Source organism: Pseudophryne corroboree, chromosome 10, assembly GCF_028390025.1.
Source record: "Pseudophryne corroboree isolate aPseCor3 chromosome 10, aPseCor3.hap2, whole genome shotgun sequence".
NCBI lineage: Eukaryota > Metazoa > Chordata > Amphibia > Anura > Myobatrachidae > Pseudophryne > Pseudophryne corroboree.
Window position 1 is genome coordinate 45,144,890 of NC_086453.1, and position 19,738 is coordinate 45,164,627.

The 19,738-nt window shown below is 44.1% G+C and overlaps 1 protein-coding gene across 1 annotated transcript in view; it reads right to left on the reverse strand.

Annotated features, from left to right (window-relative positions):
- Nucleotides 1-1,438: 1,438 nt before the first annotated feature.
- Nucleotides 1,439-19,738, reverse strand: part of LOC134965170 (formyl peptide receptor 2-like) — a 37,244-nt gene continuing 18,944 nt past the window's right edge. Inside the window, exon 3 of the mRNA XM_063941687.1 lies at nt 1,439-2,863. Within this exon, the coding sequence (XP_063797757.1) occupies nt 1,840-2,863 (1,024 nt within the window). The 3' untranslated portion in view covers nt 1,439-1,839. The remainder of the gene's footprint in view (nt 2,864-19,738) is intronic.

A 19,738-nucleotide genomic window follows, 5' to 3' on the forward strand; every position in this document is an offset into this window, starting at 1 on the left:
ACGGCAGTATCACTGGACTGGATTTATATACCAGAACCACTGCATTTACACAACACTACCACTGGACATATACGGCAGTATCACAGGACTTTATTTCTATGCCAGTACCACTGGATTTATGTGGCAGTACCACTGGACATATATACGGCAGTATCGCTGGAATTATATGGCAGTACCACTGGACATATACGGCAGTATCACTGGACTGGATTTATACACCAATACCACTGGATTTATACGGCAGTACCACTGGATATATACGACAGTATCACTGTAATTATATGGCAGTACCACTCGACATATACGGCAGTATCACTGGATTTATACGCCAGTACTGCTGGATATATACGGCAGTATCACTGGACATATACGGCAGTACCACTGGACATATACAGCAGTACAGCGACACCACCACTGGACTGATGCAGGATAACACAGCACCCCTGCAATGGACTGGACTTATACAGCAGCACTGGACATATGGCAGCACAGGACACCACCGCTGTGACTGTACTGATGCAGCATAATACACCACCACTGAACTGATGCAGCACAACACAGCACCACTGGACTGGACTTATACAACAGAACGGGACATATGGCAGCAGAGGACACCACCACTGTGCTGAACTGATGCAGCACAAGACACTATACTGGACTGATGTAGGACACTGAGGATGGAGACACGTCCTCTCGCTACACTCTCCAATGCAGAAGTGAAAATGGCGGTGACGCGCAGCTCCTTATATGGAATCCAGTCTGTGAGAATCCAACAGCGGGATGATGACGTTTTGCCTCGTTCTGGTTTCTGAGTCAGATGGGAAAACCCAAGCCGGGCTCGGATCCAGGCTCAGGACGTGAAGTTCGGGGTGGGGGTGGGGTTCAGTTCTCTGAGAACCGAACCCGCTCATCTCTAGTGTTAAACCGTTATTGTCCTGACCGGGAAAATAAGCTCCACTCATCAGGATTTGCTTTATGGATTAGGGTAGAGTTGTACACCAGTTACTGAGTTGTTGCTCACTAAATATTGTCTTGATTTAATTTTTTTAAGACCACATCCATACTAAAATTTTTATAGTTCAATTAGATACCAATACCAGTTGTCCTGTGTCGTTATTTATTTGGTTAAGATTTTGAATTGTTAGTTATTTGCTAAGGTAGGGGACCAAGTGACAAAATTCAAGAGTTTTAATACATTGATAATTTGAGTTAAACAAATTTGTGCTATGATAAATAAAAAAAATATAATGAAAGCAATCAGACAAATATTTCAGAGGGATGTTGAAGACTGTCAGTGGAGTAAGGAGAGGGATGCAATTAAGTGAAGCAACAACCACTTAAAGGACTTTGTTTAATAAACAAAAACAGAGTGTTATTCACCATTTCATAAAACATACATTTTTAGAAAACATCCAGTTTAACTAATGACAGACATAATAAGTTTCAAAATATATTATATATTATATGCTTTGCAAAATAAATACAAGTATATGCCCAAATACATTAAAGATGGATCACAGTGAACGTCCTTATCTTTGTAATCAAGTGAGGGTCCTTTTTGACATCCCTAGATGAGAAGGGGTTGACTGAGATAACATATCAGCCTTTGAAATCTTTACCCTCTGGGGGACCTCCAGGAGGGGAAATGCAATTTATTACTGAGAGGACACATTGAAGTATGGACATAAGCAAAAATACATAAGTTCGGATCTGTGCAAAATCAGTCAGCTAGAATGTATATACTACAAGCCAATGCTGTGTGATTTCTACTAAGCAATATAGAATATTTGTGAGAATATCATCCATTGACCATTTTAATGTTCTCTATAATAAAACTATTTATAAAGATGATGAATCCAAATTTAGAGTTGGAGACATGATGGCATTGTTGTCCTTACAATTAACATCAGACCGTTCATTTAAAGCATTTTCCAACACGGCTGGTATGGACTTTACAAAGTTTTTCTTGAAGTCATGGGAAAAGAAGACATAGAGAAAGGGGTTGATGCAGCTGCTGAAATAAGCCAAGCAGACTGTAACTTCTGTAATAACAATATCAATTCGCTGGTATTTTAGATTTAGAGTTATTAATGGCCATGTGTTATATGGAAACCAGCAGATGAAGAAGCATACTATGACAGCGGTGATAACTCGGAAAGGTCTTTGAGACCGATTTGATTTCCTAATTGCTCTTATCTTAAATAAAATCAGGCCATATGATATTAGGATGATGGCAAATGGGAATGCAAACATAAAGATATTTCTTGTGATAAACATTGCCTTTGTCTTTCTCTCCACATTGGCTTCTAAAATATTTGCATATTTAGGATAGCACTCAGTGACATATTCAAACCCATGGTTAAACACCAGGTGAGGGACACTAGTAAGTAGACACAGCAACCAAACCAGTACAGCTATGATGGTGGCTAAACTGGGCGTCCTGTGTATTTTGGTCCAGATTGGCCAAAAAATTGAGACAAATCGATCAATGCTGATGACAGTCATGAAATAGACACTGCTCAACATGTTTATGAAGAGAATCGTTATACCAGCCTTACATAGAAAGTGATCATAAGGAATATTCCAATACAAAGCCCATTCAGATATACGTAAGGGGAGAGAAATACATGTGACAAAGTCAGCAATAGCCAAGTTTAGGAACCAGACGGCACTGACTGTCTTCATCTTGAAGCCGGCAATCCAGATGACTAAACCGTTTCCAGTTGTCCCCAAAATTAAAGTTATGCTGTACCATATGATGGACATTGCTCTCATAATATTTCTTACAGTTTTGATTTTTGCATGAGACATCCAATAGTTCTCATCGTTGTTGTCCAAGAGAAAGCGGTCTCCAGTAAAATTCCTAAGAAGACAGTATACTAGTTTACTTAACAGTGAAACTTGACATTTGCTTTTAGTACTATAAATGAACAAAGAAAATGAGCTCTTTTGACAAAACATTGGCTTAGGCCAGTGGTTACCAAACTTTCTTCAATCACAGTGCCCTTGGGTATCAGCAGGTATGGACTGGGGCTTCGAATAACTCTGGGCATTTGTGAATGCTGGCATGTCAGTTAGGGGGGGTTCACAGCACCCCCCCATTTCTACGGAGAAGCACACTTTGGGTGGTGGGAGCGGCTAAACCATAGATGCATGCAGCCTTCTCGGCTCTCTAAGGGACAGGCCCACCACCTTATCAGCCCTTCTGTAATATGCCAGAAGTGCCAGATGGGCAGTCCGGCCCTGGGTAGAAGCTTTTTATTCATGGCACTCCTAGCCCCAAAGTTTCTTATTAAGAAATTCAGCAAAAATATTAGATTAAGTAAATTGTGATTACTGGTCATCTTAAGATTCAGTCCTGTGGTGGTGGAGAGGTCTGCAAGTCTGTTTACCCACATATTTTATGATTGGCAGAAACCAGCACTGGTTTTACCTATCATATCGACCATAATGAATTTAATTTGGTTCTTGACCACCAGGCCAAGGTACCCCTGCAAGTGTCCTGTAGTACCTCAGTGTGCCACAACATTACTTTGGGAATCACTGTCTTAGGCATATTGTGAATCTAAGATAACCTGGCTTCATTCCTCATATTCAGAGATGTACTAAGCCTTAGAGAGTGATAGAGTGGAGAGAGATGAACTGCTTACTGCCATGTTACAGGCTGGATTTGAAAGGTGACAGGAGCTGATTGGCTGGTACTTTAATGCTCTCTACTTTATCATAAGCCAAGGCTTAGCACATCTGCCCCTATATACATAATGAATACAATTTTTTGTGAGATGAAAAAAATAAGTTGTGAATCTTTCAGCATTTCGTGTTTTACACAATAATCAAAATTATTTGAAACTGTAAATATCTCCATGATGTTTTAGCTGATCTATTTCTACTTCAACAATATTATAGAAAGCTGATAAATGCTATGTATTAAGTTTGAGCAGAATATAAATTGTTTAATTCTGATTGCCAACACCCATAGTAGAATTCTATACAAAAAATTATCCTCAGAAATGCGCTTGCAAACCAACAGTGGCAGCCCGTGTGGTCACACAAGGAGCCTTCACCAAACCTCTAAGTTTAACAAAACTATAGAAAAAGTGACCATCAGTGGCACTACCGTTAAACAAAAAGAAAAATGCTTACACATGTATAGAAAAGTTGAGTAATAGTCATTTCATACACAATTCTTTTTGACCATAAAAGGTTTCAATTTCCTAAGATTTGAAAAAGAAGACACAATAGTGCAAATAGGAGATGGCACCATAAGATAAAACCAATTTTTATTGGTCCCACTCACAAAGGTACAGATGAGTCGGCGTATATCACCCACACAGGGTCAAAGGAGGTAGTTCTTCATATACTGTAGCTAGGGCTTAGAAGAAACAAATATAGTGCAATCCCGTTTATAAAAACAATAATTTTTTAATATATCAACACACTCACATAGAGTAAAAAGCTCATAAGCATATATCACCAATCCTCTGGTGGACCCTCCCAGGCAGTCTCATGTGATTAGATGGAGTTCCTAAGGGAACCAGATGATGTGCAATCGTCCCCAATATGGAATGGAAAAAACACACGGCTGCAAGGTCCGTCACTGTCCAGAGTCCCTCTGTCTGCTTAAACGCGTTTTCGGATGAGGAACAAACAAATTGTTTTTATCTTATGGTTGCATCTCGTATTTGCACTGTTGTGTCTTCTTTTTCAAATCTTAGGAAATTGAAACCTTTTATGGTCAAAAAGAATTGTGCATGAAATGACTATTACCCAACTTTTCTATACATGTGTAAGCATTTTTCTTTTTGTTTAAAGGTAGCGCCACTGGTGGTCACTTTTTCTGTAGTTTTGTAACACCCATAGTAGAACATGGGGCAGATGTACTGTATTAACCTGGTGAAGAAATAAAGAAGTGATAATCCAGTGATAAGAGCAAGATGATAACTCACCAGCCAATCATTACAGATTTGAAAAATGACAGGAGCTGACTGGCTGGTGCTTTATTTCCTTGCCCCTATCACTTCTTTATCACTTGTTTATCCCTTTCTCAGGCTTAATACATCTGACCCCATGTTCTGAACAATCATCATTTTATAACAGTGTATATATGAGAAAAAAAAAACAAATTTTAAATCCCTGCAGCTGAGTAAACCTTTATTGGGACACAGGTTTTGTGGTAATCATATGACAGTATCCAGTGGTTGATGTTGACATATTGAATTAGTGCTGTTGAATTTGCAAGTGAACTGAGTGACTTGTAAGTGGCTGAATGAGTCTGAGGTTATGCAGAACTGGAGCCGCAGCTTCGTCGTTGAGGCCAGGTAATCTGCGTTGGAAGACAGAGACCCTTGCCCCAGCACACCCACAAAATGGGGGTGACACACCTCCGTTTTGTGAAATGAAGACAATAGCTGCCCCTTCCCCTCCCCTAAATGGCTGCAAACTGTCAATCACCTGATGTCTGCAGACTTACTACTTCCATGGATGCAAGGCCCATACTGCACATTCGCAATGTTCCGAACATTAGTACAATGCGTATTTCTTCTTCTTGCGACCGGCCCTAAATCTACGTGTTCCTCATTTTTAGCTTAAAGAAACCAGTTACTGTTTATTTTTCCCTATGTCCAAAATGAATATAATTCTAAGGTGAAAAAAAAAAAGTTGTGAATCTTTTAGCATTGTTGAAATGTTGAAATTTTGAATTAGCACTGTGGAAGTTCTAAGAGAATAGTAGTTTTATAATCAAAGCATTAGGAGACTTGGAAGTGTGGTATACCACTGTACATAGACTTCTGGGGTCTATTCCTGAAGCAGTGAAAAGAGTGGAGAAGTGAACCATTGGAGAAGTTGCCCATGGCAACCAATCAGTGTTAGGTAACATTTCTAAAATGCATTCTATAAAATTATACAGAGCAGCTGATTGGTTGCCATGGGTAACATCCCCACTGGCTCACTTCTCCACACTTTTCACTGCTTCATGAATAGACCCCTCTTTTTAACACATAATGCAAGAGATATTATTCACATCATGAGGGCTAACTTCTGTATTTTTGTTCACCTTACTGTAAATCCTAGTAAGAAATACAAAGTCAGATGAAACCAATAACAGAAAATAATTGTACTCTTTCAAGTTTCCAGTTACTCAATAATACAAAGGAAAATATATTTGATGTTAAGTGCCTGGTGGTTCTGTAGAAGGCATCTCTGACGCCTGCCAACCATCTCTTTAACCATTTAACAAGCTCCAAGGAGCCAATGTACATTTGAACTATAGATGTGCTCTGATCCATGTTTGCTGGATTTGGCTCTAATTCGATGGCCAGCTTTGAAGTTGGATGTGCCAAACTGCCATGACTAGTTTTGGATTTTGATTTTTTTTTTTTTTTTTCAATTTACAAAAAAAGCTAAAATCAATTAATTTGGGCCTTTTTTGTTCCTCAAGTATTATTAACCTCAATAACATTAATTTTCAGTCATTTCCAATTAATTTTGACCACTTCACACCTTATGATATTGTTTTCACCATTATTGGGCAAAGGCTGTAATGACCTGGTGGTTTCGAAGCATCAGAGCAGCGGCACAAACACATGGCAGTTTATAGCACATCTGTGAAACATTGCCACACAGCATTGGCAGAAATGAAAGTTGGTGCAATATGGAAATTTTCTTGGGACCTCCCTCCCACCCTTATGTTGTATATTAAAAAGGACATGCACAGTTTAAGAAACCAAAAACTTCAGTGACAGGGACTAACACTTTTGTGGCTGAAGTGCTTGCTTTGTTTGGGCCTGCATGACAATTTTTTGGAAGGACTACAGTACTTCCAATCACTAATGAGGAGGTTGATAATGAGGGTGTTAATTACATTATAATCTTGTAAAATAAATTTCATGAACTTGCTGCAAATGACATAACATGGAGGAGATTCCTAGATGGCTGAAGACTCTACCTCAACTAACTTTGGCTTTACAAATGGAGCAGATGCCTTCACAAACACTGTCAGGATTTGGGTAACAATAATACATACCCAAGAGGTGGCTTTTTTTTGTCTTATGCCAGGCATCACAATGGCTTTCTTATTATTATGGGCAAGAACTGCAGCTGCTGGTGGCTGACTTACACAAATGACATCATCAACATCCTTAGTGTCAAACAGTAGTAGTACACATATATCCCGCTCATCCTGTTCCACTTCCATACATGAAGCCTCAATTTCTATTATGCCCTCATCACCATCTGTACTTGTACTGCTCCCCACATGTGCAGATGGTGCAGAAAAGGAGGAAAGAGGTGAAAGAGGCTTCTCTATGAGTACAGTGTGAGAAATGTCAGACTCACACATAGCTAATGTGGGCACCCCTAAACGTTCCCCAGGAATATTTGACGGCTCTGAACACAGTTTTTTCTACTGTCTTAGAAGTTTTCATTTTTATGACACCTCTTCTAGACTCTTAGTGAAAAGTTCTTGCATCATCATGAGAGGCAGAAGAAGATGCCTCACTGACAATTGCAAAACCACCACTCAGAAATAAAGGACAAGGACTGAGCCTTTCCTTGTCACTGTGTTTTGTGAATGGCATGTTGGCAATTTTATGTTTTTCTGCACCAATCTTTGCCTTTATAAGAGGTGTTTTTTTTTCTTTAACACTGTATATTGGGTTTTTGATTTTACATGCCCTGACTTAGACCCGCTATGCCCTTGAGCATCAGCTTTAGTAGATCACATTGCTGGGCTAGCATCGTCATCATGACTGGTGGAAGCAGCTGCTGCAGTAGTATTTGGTTGCTCTTCTTTAAACTGATAGTTATCCAGTTGTCAAGTTGCAGATCACTGCGTGGATCACAGGGCTTATAGATGCACGTCAACAAAGTACACTTGAGTAAAGCGCACCAACCAACCAGTATAAAAATAATAGATGTATTATAAATATATTATTTTTCTATTTTTAAACTTGCAGCTCAATTTGAACTGCACAGATCACAGGGCCTATAGATGCACATGAACAAAGCACACATCGGCACAACCAACCAGTACAAAAACTATATATATATATATATATATATATACAAAATGGAAGCAGCCCGGCTCTCCACTGTAGGTCCAAAATGCCCTGGTGCCCTCAGTTTGGAATCCAACAACAAACTAAAAGAATCTGCGGTACTCAAGGTCTTGTGAAATATCAATTGTATTAAAACATCAAAAAAGTGTCCATCAACGTTTCGGGGACTTCAACCCCTTTGTCAAGATGTGTGAGTGAATCATATGCAGTGACAGTAGACGACATGTCAGTAATCGTTGGCAGGTCCTTCAGTCCGGACCAGATGTCAGCACTCGCTCCAGACTGCCCTGCATCACTGCCAGCAGGTGGGCTCGGAATTCTTAGCCTTTTCCTCGCAGCCCCAGTTGTGGGAGAATGTGAAGGAGGAGCTGTTGACGGGTCACGTTCCGCTTTACTTGACAATTTTCTCACCAGCAGGTCTTTGAACCTCTGCAGACTTGTGTCTGCCGGAAAGAGAGATACAACGTAAGTTTTAAATCAAGGATCGAGCACGGTGGCCATAATGTAGTGCTCTGATTTCAACAGATTGACCACCCGTGAACCCTGGTTAAACGAATTAAGGGCTCTATCCACAAGTCCCACATGCCTAGCGGAATCGCTCTGTTTTAGCTCCTCCTTCAATCTCTCCAGCTTCTTCTGCAAAAGCCTGATGAGGGGAATGACCTGACTCAGGCTGGCAGTGTCTGAACTGACTTCACGTGTGGCAAGTTCAAAGGGTTGCAGAACCTTGCACAACGTTGAAATCATTCTCCACTGCGCTTGAGTCAGGTGCATTCCCAAATTACTTGAACGACTAGTCTACAGCCGTCTCACAAGCTACCTCTCTGACTACTCCATCCTCGATCCACTACAATCTGGCTTTCGCCCACTCCACTCAACTGAGACAACCCTGGTGAAAGTCACCAATGACCTGCTTTCGGCCAAATCCAGGGGCCACTTCTCTCTGCTTATCCTTCTGGACCTCTCTGCTGCCTTTGACACCGTATATCATCCTCTCCTCCTCCGCAAACTCCAAAATGCTGGCCTCTCTAGCACTGTCTTTGACTGGTTTTCTTCTTACCTCACTAACCGCTCCTTCTCTGTGTCTGCCTCCAGCACCACCTCACACCCTTCCATACTTCCTGTTGGTGTCCCTCAGGGTTCTGTCCTTGGACCCCTTCTGTTCTCCCTGTACACCTCTTCCCTGGATGCGCTCATTAACTCATTTGGCCTTCAATACCACCTCTATGCTGTTGACACGCAACTCTACCTCTCCTCTCCTGATCTGTCCCCCTCTGTCCTCTCTCAGGTTCAGCTGCCTCTCCGCAATCTCCTCCTGGATGTCTCAACGCTCTCTGAAGCTCAACATGGACAAAACTGAACCCATCATCTTCCCCCCATCCAGAGCAACACCCCTGACCAATATCTCCATCATTGTTGACAAAACAACCATCTCCCCCTTTCCCCCACTCCGCTGCATGGGCATCACTCTTGACTCCTCCCTCTCCTTTGCACCCCACATCCAAGCTCTGGCACAATCCTGTCGTTTCCAGCTACGCAAAATTGCTCGTATCAGGCCATACCTCTCCCAGAGTGCAACTAAACTCATCATCCACTCACTGGTCATCTCACGACTTGATTACTGCAATGTTCTCCTCACTGGCCTTGCTTGCTCCCATCTTGCTCCCCTCCAATCTGTCCTGAACTCCGCAGCTAGGCTTATCTTCCTCTCCCGCCACACCACATCTGCCACTCCCCTTCGAAAAAATCTACACTGGCTCCCATTCCTCTACAGAATCCTCTTCAAACTCCTCACCCTCACATACAAGGCCATCGCTAATTCCACTGCTCCCTACATCTCCAACCTCCTTTCCCTTCATACTCCCTCCCGCCCTCTACGGTCGACCAATGACCGTCGCCACTCAACCGCCCTGGTCACTGCTTCCCATGCACGAGTTCAGGATTTTGACCGTGCTGCACCCCTTCAGTTTAATTTACTCCCCCGCTCCATTAGACTCTCCCTGACCTTGCAAAGCTTCAAACGGGCACTAAAAACCCACCTATTCATCAAAGCATACCCTCCCGATGCATAACCCAGTGCTGAAGCCGCGCCTCCACCCCCATGCCTCATGCCGTGAACATCTCAGCTTTGCTTGCATACTGCCATCAGGCTACCTCCCACTTGCCTGCACCCCTTGTCATCTGTCTGTCACCCCTCCCCACTAGATTGTTAGCTCTTCAGAGCAGGGCCCTCTTTCCTCTTGTTATCTAAGCCCTCGTCTTGACACATTTCACTCGCAGCTCTCCCCTACTCAACGACCATCTTTATCCTGCTAGTAAAGGCTCATCTCTATCTATGGCCATCAGCTTCTAGTAGTACGATGAGCACTCCATCAACACTTACATCTTAGCTGTATTATGTCTTGAGAACGTGTGGTGCTCTATTTTACCTGTACTCTCTTCCTGTTATTTATTTACTGTAATGCTATGTTTGTCTCCCTGTACTGTCCTTTGTACGGCGCTGCGAAACACATGTGGCGCCTTATAAATAAAATGTAATAATAATAATAATAATTCCCCCTCCTTTGCCTATATTGTAGGCAGATGTATAGGCATGAATGGCCTTTTGCTGCTCCTCCATCCTCTGAAGCATATAGAGGGTTGAATTCCACCTCGTTACCGCCTCTTGCTTCATATGATGGCAGGGCAGGTTCAGGAGTGTTTGCTGGTGCTCCAGTCTTCGGCACGCGGTAGCTGAATGCCGAAAGTGGCCCGCAATTCTTCGGGCCACCGACAGCATCTCTTGCATGCCCCTGTTGTTTTTTAAATAATTCTGCACCACCAAATTCAATGTATGTGCAAAACATGGGACGTGCTGGAATTTGCCCACATGTAATGCACGCACAATATTGGTGGCGTTGTCCGATGTCATAAATCCCCAGGAGAGTCCAATTGGGGTAAGCCATTCTGCGATGATGTTCCTCAGTTTCCGTAAGAGGTTGTCAGCTGTGTGCTTCTTCTGGAAAGCAGTGATACAAAGTGTAGCCTGCCTAGGAACGAGTTGGCATTTGCGAGATGCTACTACTGGTGCCGCCGCTGCTGTTCTTGCTGCGGGAGGCAATACATCTACCCAGTGGGCTGTCACAGTCATATAGTCCTGAGTCTGCCCTGCTCTACTTGTCCACATGTCCGTGGTTAAGTGGACATTGGGTACAACTGCATTTTTTAGAACACTGGTGACTCTTTTTCTGACGTCTGTGTACATTTTCGGTATCACCTGCCTAGAGAAATGAAGCCTAGATGGTACTTGGTACCGAGGACACAGTACCTCAATCAATTCTCTAGTTCCCTGTGAATTAACGGTGGATACCGGAAACACGTTTTTCACCACCCAGGCTGCCAAGGCCTGAGTTATCCGCTTTGCAGCAGGATGACTGCTGTGATATTTCATCTTCCTCGCAAAGGACTGTTGGACAGTCAATTGCTTACTGGAAGTAGTACAAGTGGTCTTCCGACTTCCCCTCTGGGATGACGATTGACTCCCAGCAGCAACAACAGCAGCACCAGCAGCAGTAGGCGTTACACTCAAGGATGCATCGGAGGAATCCCAGGCAGGAGAGGACTCATCAGCCTTGACAGTGACATGGCCTGCAGGACTATTGGCTTTCTTGTCTAAGGAGAAAATTGACACTGAGGGAGTTGGTGGTGTGGTTTGCAGGAGCTTGGTTACAAGAGGAAGGGATTTAGTTGTCAGTGGACTGCTTCTGTTGTCACCAAAAGTTTTTGAACTTGTCAATGACTTCTGATGAATGCGCTCCAGGTGACGTATAAGGGAGGATGTTCCTAGGTGGTTAACGTCCTTACCCCTACTTATTACAGCTTGACAAAGGCAACACACGGCTTGACACTAGTTGTCCGCATTTCTGTTGAAATAATTCCACACCGAAGAGGTGATTTTTTTTTTGTAATTTGACCAGGCATGTCAATGGCCATATTCGTCCCACTGACAACAGATGTCTCCCCGAGTGCCTGACTTAAACAAACCACCTCACCATCAGAATCCTCCTTGTCAATTTCCTCCCCAGCGCCAGCAACACCCATATCCTCATCCTGGTGTACTTCAACAGTGACATCTTCAATTTGACTATCAGGAACTGGACTGCGGGTGCTCCTTCCAGCACTTGCAGGGGGCGTGCAAATGGTGGAAGGCGCCACCTCTTCCCGTCAATTGTTGGGAAGGTCAGGCATCGCAACCGACACAATTGGACTCTCCTTGGGGATTTGTGATTTAGAAGAACGCACAGTTCTTTGCTGTGCTTTTGCCAGCTTAAGTCTTTTCATTTTTCTAGTGGGAGGATGAGTGCTTCCATCCTCATGTGAAGCTGACCCACTAGTCATGAGGAACATAGGAGAGGGCCTCAGCCGTTCCTTACCACTTTGTGTCGTAAATGGCATATTGGCAAGTTTACGCTTCTCCTCAGACGCTTTTAATTTAGATTTTTGGGTCATTTTACTGAACTTTTGTTTTTTGGATTTTACATGCTCTCTACTATGACATTGGGCATCGGCCTTGGCAGACGACGTTGATTGCATTTCATCGTCTCGGCCATGACTAGTGTCAGCAGCTTCAGCACGAGGTGGAAGTGGATCTTGATGCTTCCCTATTTTACCCTCCACATTTTTGTTCTCCATTTTTTAATGTGTGGAATTATATGCCAGTAATCTATCAATAGCAATGGCCTACTACTATATATACTGCGCACAAAAACTTAAATGCACCACAGGTATGGATGGATAGTATACTTGACGACACAGAGGTAGGCAGAGCAGTGGCCTACTGTACCATACTGCTATATATTATATACTGGTGGTCAGCAAAACTAGCACTGTCCCACTACTATATATATACTGCGCACAAAAACTTAAATGCACCACAGGTATGGATGGATAGTATACTTGACGACACAGTGGTAGGTAGAGCAGTGGCCTACTGTACCGTACTCCTATATATTATATACTGGTAGTCAGCAAAATTATGCACTGTCCTACTACTATATATATATATACACTGCGCACTAAAACTTAAATGCACCACAGGTATGGATGGATAGTATACTTGACGACACAGAGGTAGGTAGAGCAGTGGCCTACTGTACCGTGCTGCTATATATTATATACTGGTGGTCAGCAAAATTATGCACTGTCCTACTACTATATATATACTGAGCACAAAAACTTAAATGCACCACAGGTATGGATGGATAGTATACTTGACGACACAGAGGTAGGTAGAGCAGTGGACTACTGTACCGTACTGATATAATTCTGGTGGTCACTGGTCAGCAAAATTCTGCACTGTCCTCCTACTATATACTACAATGCAGCACAGATATGGAGCGTTTTTTCAAGCAGAGAACGTTTAATACTGGTGGTCACTGGTCAGCAAAACTCTGCACTGTCCTCCTACTATATAATACTGGTGGTCCCCAGTGCCCACAATAAAGCACACTGAGCACAGATATTTGCAGCACACTGAGCACAGATATGGAGCGTTTTTCAGGCAGAGAACGTAGATATTTGCAGCACACTGAGCACAGATATTTGCAGCACACTGAGCACAGATATTTGCAGCACACTGAGCACAGATATTTGCAGCACACTGAACACAGAAACTGAGAGAATGCCAGCCATGTCCTCTCACTATCATCTCCAATGCACGAGTGAAAAATGGCGGCGACACGCGGCTCCTTATATAGAATATGAATCTCACGAGAATGCGACAGCGGGATGATGATGTTCGGGCGCGCTCGGGTTAACTGAGCAAGGCGGTAGGATCCGAGTCTGCTCGGAACCGTGCAAAAGTGGGTGAAGTTCGGGGGGGTTCGGATCCCGAGGAACCGAACCCGCTCATCACTAATTGCTACATATAAATATGCAGACTTCCTCACACTCCCAATATATGGTCAACATCATCATCTTTTAAACTTCCACAATGAATAGCTGATATTGGGCAGATGATGTTATAGGGGCTCATTCTAAGTCGGATGCAACAGCATCTTTTGCCAGTTGCACATTTGCGACTTTCTGCAAATACTGCTACAAAGCCATTCCGTGGTGTATATCATGCATATGAATGTCCAAGGACTGAGATGCCAACTGTCAACATTTGATGAAACTTTAGATGCCACCATCGGTCGAACAGTTATAAATTGGCAGGTGCAGATTTTTCATTCGATTATAGCCACAATGAGCAATAAAGTATCTGTCTACACAAATGCATCAGTTACACGCTAATAACACACCCATTAGAGGGACCACTTCCCAGTCACTGCCAGAGGTGGGCTGGCCCAGGGGGAAGAATTCCATGTGGTACTGCCAAGGGCCACGGGCCGGCCAACACCTTCCACTACTCCAGCGGTGGCCAACCCACGGCTCTCGAGCCGCATGCGGCTCTTTCTATCTCCGCATGCGGCTTGTAAGCTCCCGCAGCGCCTCCTGCTGCCCTAATCTGCAGTGCCCGGCGCTGGCCTGTGAGCCAATAAGAGCGTGCAGACCGGCAGCCAATCAGGAGTCTTAGCTGCCGGTCCGCAAACTCTGATTGGCTCACAGACTGGCACTTATTAGAGAGAATCAACGCCGCCGGAGAGTGGAGACTGAGGGGCAGGAGAGGCGCACGCTGCGCTCTCCTCCCCTCACAAGCAGCAGACTGAGCAGAGCAGCAGCGTGGCGATAAGCAGCACTTGGGGGGGGGCGCAGTGTGGGGACATGTGTATCTTACACTGGGGGCATATGTGGCACTGGGGGGACATGTATCTGGCACTGGGGGCATTTGTGGCACTGTGGGGACATGTATCTGGCACTGGGGGCATATGTGGCACTTCAGGGACATGTATCTGGCACTGGGGGCATATGTGGCACTGGGGGGACATGTATCTGGCACTGGGGGCATATCTGGCACTGGGGGACATGTGTTTCGGGCACTGGGGTCATATCTGGCACTGGGGGGACGTGTTTCTGGCACTGGGGGCATATCTGGCACTGGGGGGACGTGCATCTGGCACTGGGGGCATATCTGGCACTGGGGAGACATGTATCTGGGACTGGGGGCATATCTGGCTCTGGGGGGACGTGTATCTGGCACTGGGGGCATATCTGGCACTGGGGAGACATGAAGATGGCAGTGTGGGCATATCTGGCACTGGGGAGACATGAAGATGGCAGTGTGGGCATATCTGGCACTGGGGAGACGTGTAGCGGACAGTGGGGGTATATTTGGCACTGGGGACATATCTGGCACTGGAGGGACATGTGTATCTGGCACTGGGGGAACGTGTATCTGGCAGTGGGGGCATATTTGGCACTGGGGAGACATGAAGATGGCAGTGTGGGCATATCTGGCACTGGGGAGACGTGTAGCGGACAGTGGGGGTATATTTGGCACTGGGGGCATATCTGGCACTGGGGGGACGTGTATCTGGCACTGGGGGCATATCTGGCACTGGGGAGACATGAAGATGGCAGTGTGGGCATATCTGGCACTGGGGAGACATGTAGCGGACAGTGGGGGTATATTTGGCACTGGGGGCATATCTGGCACTGGGGGGACATGTGTATCTGGCACTGGGGGAACGTGTATCTGGCAGTGGGGGCATATTTGGCACTGGGGGCATATCTGACACTGGGGAGACGTGTAGCTAGCAGTGGGGGCATATTTGGCACTGTGAACATATCTGGCACTGGGGGGGACATGTGTATCTTACACTGTGGGCATATCTGGCACTGGGAAGATGTGTATCGGAGAAGGTATAGGGGATACCGCACTGACAAAGATAATATGCTAATCAGCATGAAAAAATGGGGACCGCCCGGGAAGACTGAGTTTAGTAGAGGTTCCAGTGGTTGGCAGACTCTGTGCCTAACACTGACAGCAGATTCACAACTGCCTTCTCTCTGCTAAATAATCTTGCACTATTGGAACTTCTTCCGTTCTCAAGTTTTATGCGCAAGAATCTTTTGTAGACATTTACCCATTCCACATGGTCACTCTCTTTGGAGGATAATTTTGGGGTGTATACTTGTGAGTCCAAAAAATATTAACCCTGTGTGGGTTTTATTGGCTATTATTGATGGTACATATCATATATCCAATTTAGCCTATAGGAGATTATCTCCTGTACTATTTATCTTAGAAATGTATTTTGTAATTTTTTGATTCTGTGTTTATCATATGTGTCATACACTAACTGTTTAAAAATGTTTTAAATCTGACCTAATAAATAAAATATATTTTAATATCTCTATACTGTAGTTTTCTACTGAATTTAAGAGTGCACCCAAAAAAAAGAGTCTTCTTTCTTTTTCTTTTTTGTTTGCTGATATGTGTATCTGGCAATGGGGGCATATCTGGCACTATGGGGACATACATGTATCTGGCACTGTGGGGGCATATATGTATCTGACACTATGGAGACATATATGTATCTGGCACTGTGGGGACATATATGTATCTGGCACTATGGGGACATATATGTATCTGGCACTGTTGGGCATATATGTATCTGGTGCTGTGGAGGATTATATGTATCTGGCACTGTGGAGGAATATCTGTATCTGTCACTGTGGGGACATATATGTATCCGGCACTGTGGGGCATATATGTATCTGGCGCTGTGGAGGAATATATGTATCTGGCACTGTTGGGCATATATGTATCTGGTGCTGTGGAGGATTATATGTATCTGGCACTGTGAAGGAATATATGTATCTGGCACTGTGGGGACATATATGTATCCGGCACTGTGGGGCATATATGTATCTGGCGCTGTGGAGGAATATATGTATTTGGCACTGTGGGGGAATATATGTATCTGGCACTGTGGGGACATATATGTATTTGGCACTGTGGGGGAATATATGTATATGGCACTGTGGAGGAATGTATGTATCTGGCACTGTGGGGGAATATATGTATCTGGCACTGTGGAGGAATGTATGTATCTGGCACTGTGGGGCATATATGTATCTGGCACTGTGGGGACATATATGTATTTGGCACTGTGGGGGAATATATGTATCTGGCACTGTTGAGGAATGTATGTATCTGGCACTGTGGGGACATATATGTATCTGGCACTGTGGAGGCATATATGTATTTGGCACTGTGGAGGCACCCATTTTTTAGTGTTTTTATATGTATGTGGCACTGTACAGGGGCTTTATTTGTATGTGGCACTGTACAACATGACTAAAAATGGGGTTATGACACAAAGTCATACTCCTACAAACGTCAAACCGAAAGGTGTGCGCATAAAAATGGGGTGTGGCTTTGTGACAACTATGCAACACTCCCATTTTTGCTTGCACGCCTTAGGTATGCGCATGAAATGGCTTTTACCCTTGACTACAGATCTTTTCTGGATCTTTGCCACTGACTGGTTGGCCACCCCTGCACTACACAGCTCTGCTGAAGCCGCTTCCGCACTGACAAATTTATAATAAAGTATCTTTGGGATAATTTACACCACGACTAATTTTTTTTTAATTAATAAATATTTTTTAAACAAAAAAAAAACTCCATTTAAGATGGCGCCATTACTTATGGGCCAGTGCTCTGGACTTGCTCCACAGGCTAAAAGTTGCCAGCCAGCCCCTGGTCACTGCCCAGGATTGCCCATACACCTTTATGTACAGTACTTCTCTGTGCATTGCCTAAATTCACAAATTTGACTCTGTATGAGCAATGGGCCTAATTCATGTCTGTATGCAATGGCTGATTATTAAACAACAGAGCAATTATATGCAGACTGCGCATGTGCTGCAATCACAATGCGCATGCGCCAAGGTGCCGCTGCAATCTCACTTGCAATGAGGATTTCATGGAAAGGTGATTGACAGGAAGTGGCCGTTTGGAGTAGAGATGAGCGGGTTCGGTTCCTCGGAATCCGAACCCCCCCGAACTTCAGCCTTTTTACACGGGTCCGAGGCAGACTCGGATCTTCCCGCCTTGCTCGGCTAACCCGAGCGCGCCAGAACGTCATCATCCCGCTGTCGGATTCTCGCGAGGCTCGTATTCTATCGCGAGACTCGGATTCTATATAAGGAGCCGCGCGTCGCCGCCATTTTCACACGTGCATTGAGATTGATAGGGAGAGGACGTGGCTGGCGTCCTCTCCGTTTAGACTGTAGACTAGAGAGAGAGTAGAGAGTGACACTTGATTTACTAATTTTGGGGAGCATATTAGGACGGAGTACTACTTGCTGATAGTGTGACCAGTGACCACCAGTTTAATCCGTTCTCTGCCTGAAAAAAAACGATATACAGTGTGACACAGTCACATACCATATCTGTGCTCAGCCTCAGTGTGCTGCATCATCATATGTAATACTGTATATCTGACTGTGCTGAGTGCTCACTGCTCACACAGCTTAATTGTGGGGGAGACTGGGGAGCAGTTATAGCAGGAGTACATATTTTTAACAGTGCACACTTTTACTGCCAGAGTGCCACTGCCAGTGCCAGTGTGACTGACCAGTGACCACTACTACTTGCTGATAGTGTGACCAGTGACCACCAGTTTAATTAATCCGTTCTCTGCCTGAAAAAAAACGATACACAGTGTGACACAGTCACATACCATATCTGTGCTCAGCCTCAGTGTGCCCTCAGTGTGCTGCATCATCTATGTAATACTGTATATCTGACTGTGCTGAGTGCTCACTGCTCACACAGCTTAATTGTGGGGGAGACTGGGGAGCAGTTATAGCAGGAGTACATATTTTAACAGTGCACACTTTTGCTGCCAGAGTGCCACTGCCAGTGCCAGTGTGACTGACCAGTGACCACTGACCACCAGTATATTGTGATTGTCTGCCTGAAAAAGTTAAACACTCATCGTGTGGTGTTTTTATTCTATAAACGCATTCTGCTGACAGTGTCCAGCAGGTCCGTCATTATATAATATATACCTGTCCGGCTGCAGTAGTGATATATATATATATTTTTTATATAATTATCATCCAGTCTATATTAGCAGCAGACGCAGTACGGTAGTCCACGGCTGTAGCTACCTCTGTGTCGGCAGTCGCTAGTCCATCCATAATTGTATACCACCTACCTGTGGTGTTTTTTTTTTTTCTATCTTCTTGATACTACTAGTAGCTTACTTTAGGAGTCTGCAGTGCTGAGCTGACAGTGTCCAGCAGGTCCGTCATTATATAATATATACCTGTCCGGCTGCAGTAGTGATATATATATATATTTTTTATATCATTATCATCCAGTCTATATTAGCAGCAGACGCAGTACGGTAGTCCACGGCTGTAGCTACCTCTGTGTCGGCAGTCGCTCGTCAATCCATAAGTATACTAGTATCCATCCATCTCCATTGTTTACCTGAGGTGCCTTTTATTTGTGCCTATTAAAATATGGAGAACAAAAATGTTGAGGTTCCAAAAATAGGGAAAGATCAAGATCGACTTCCACCTCGTGCTGAAGCTGCTGCCACTAGTCATGGCCGAGACGATGAAATGCCAGCAACGTCGTCTGCCAAGGCCGATGCCCAATGTCATAGTACAGAGCATGTAAAATCCAAAACACCAAATATCAGTAAAAAAAGGACTCAAAAATCTAAAATAAAATTGTCGGAGGAGAAGCGTAAACTTGCCAATATGCCATTTACCACACGGAGTGGCAAGGAACGGCT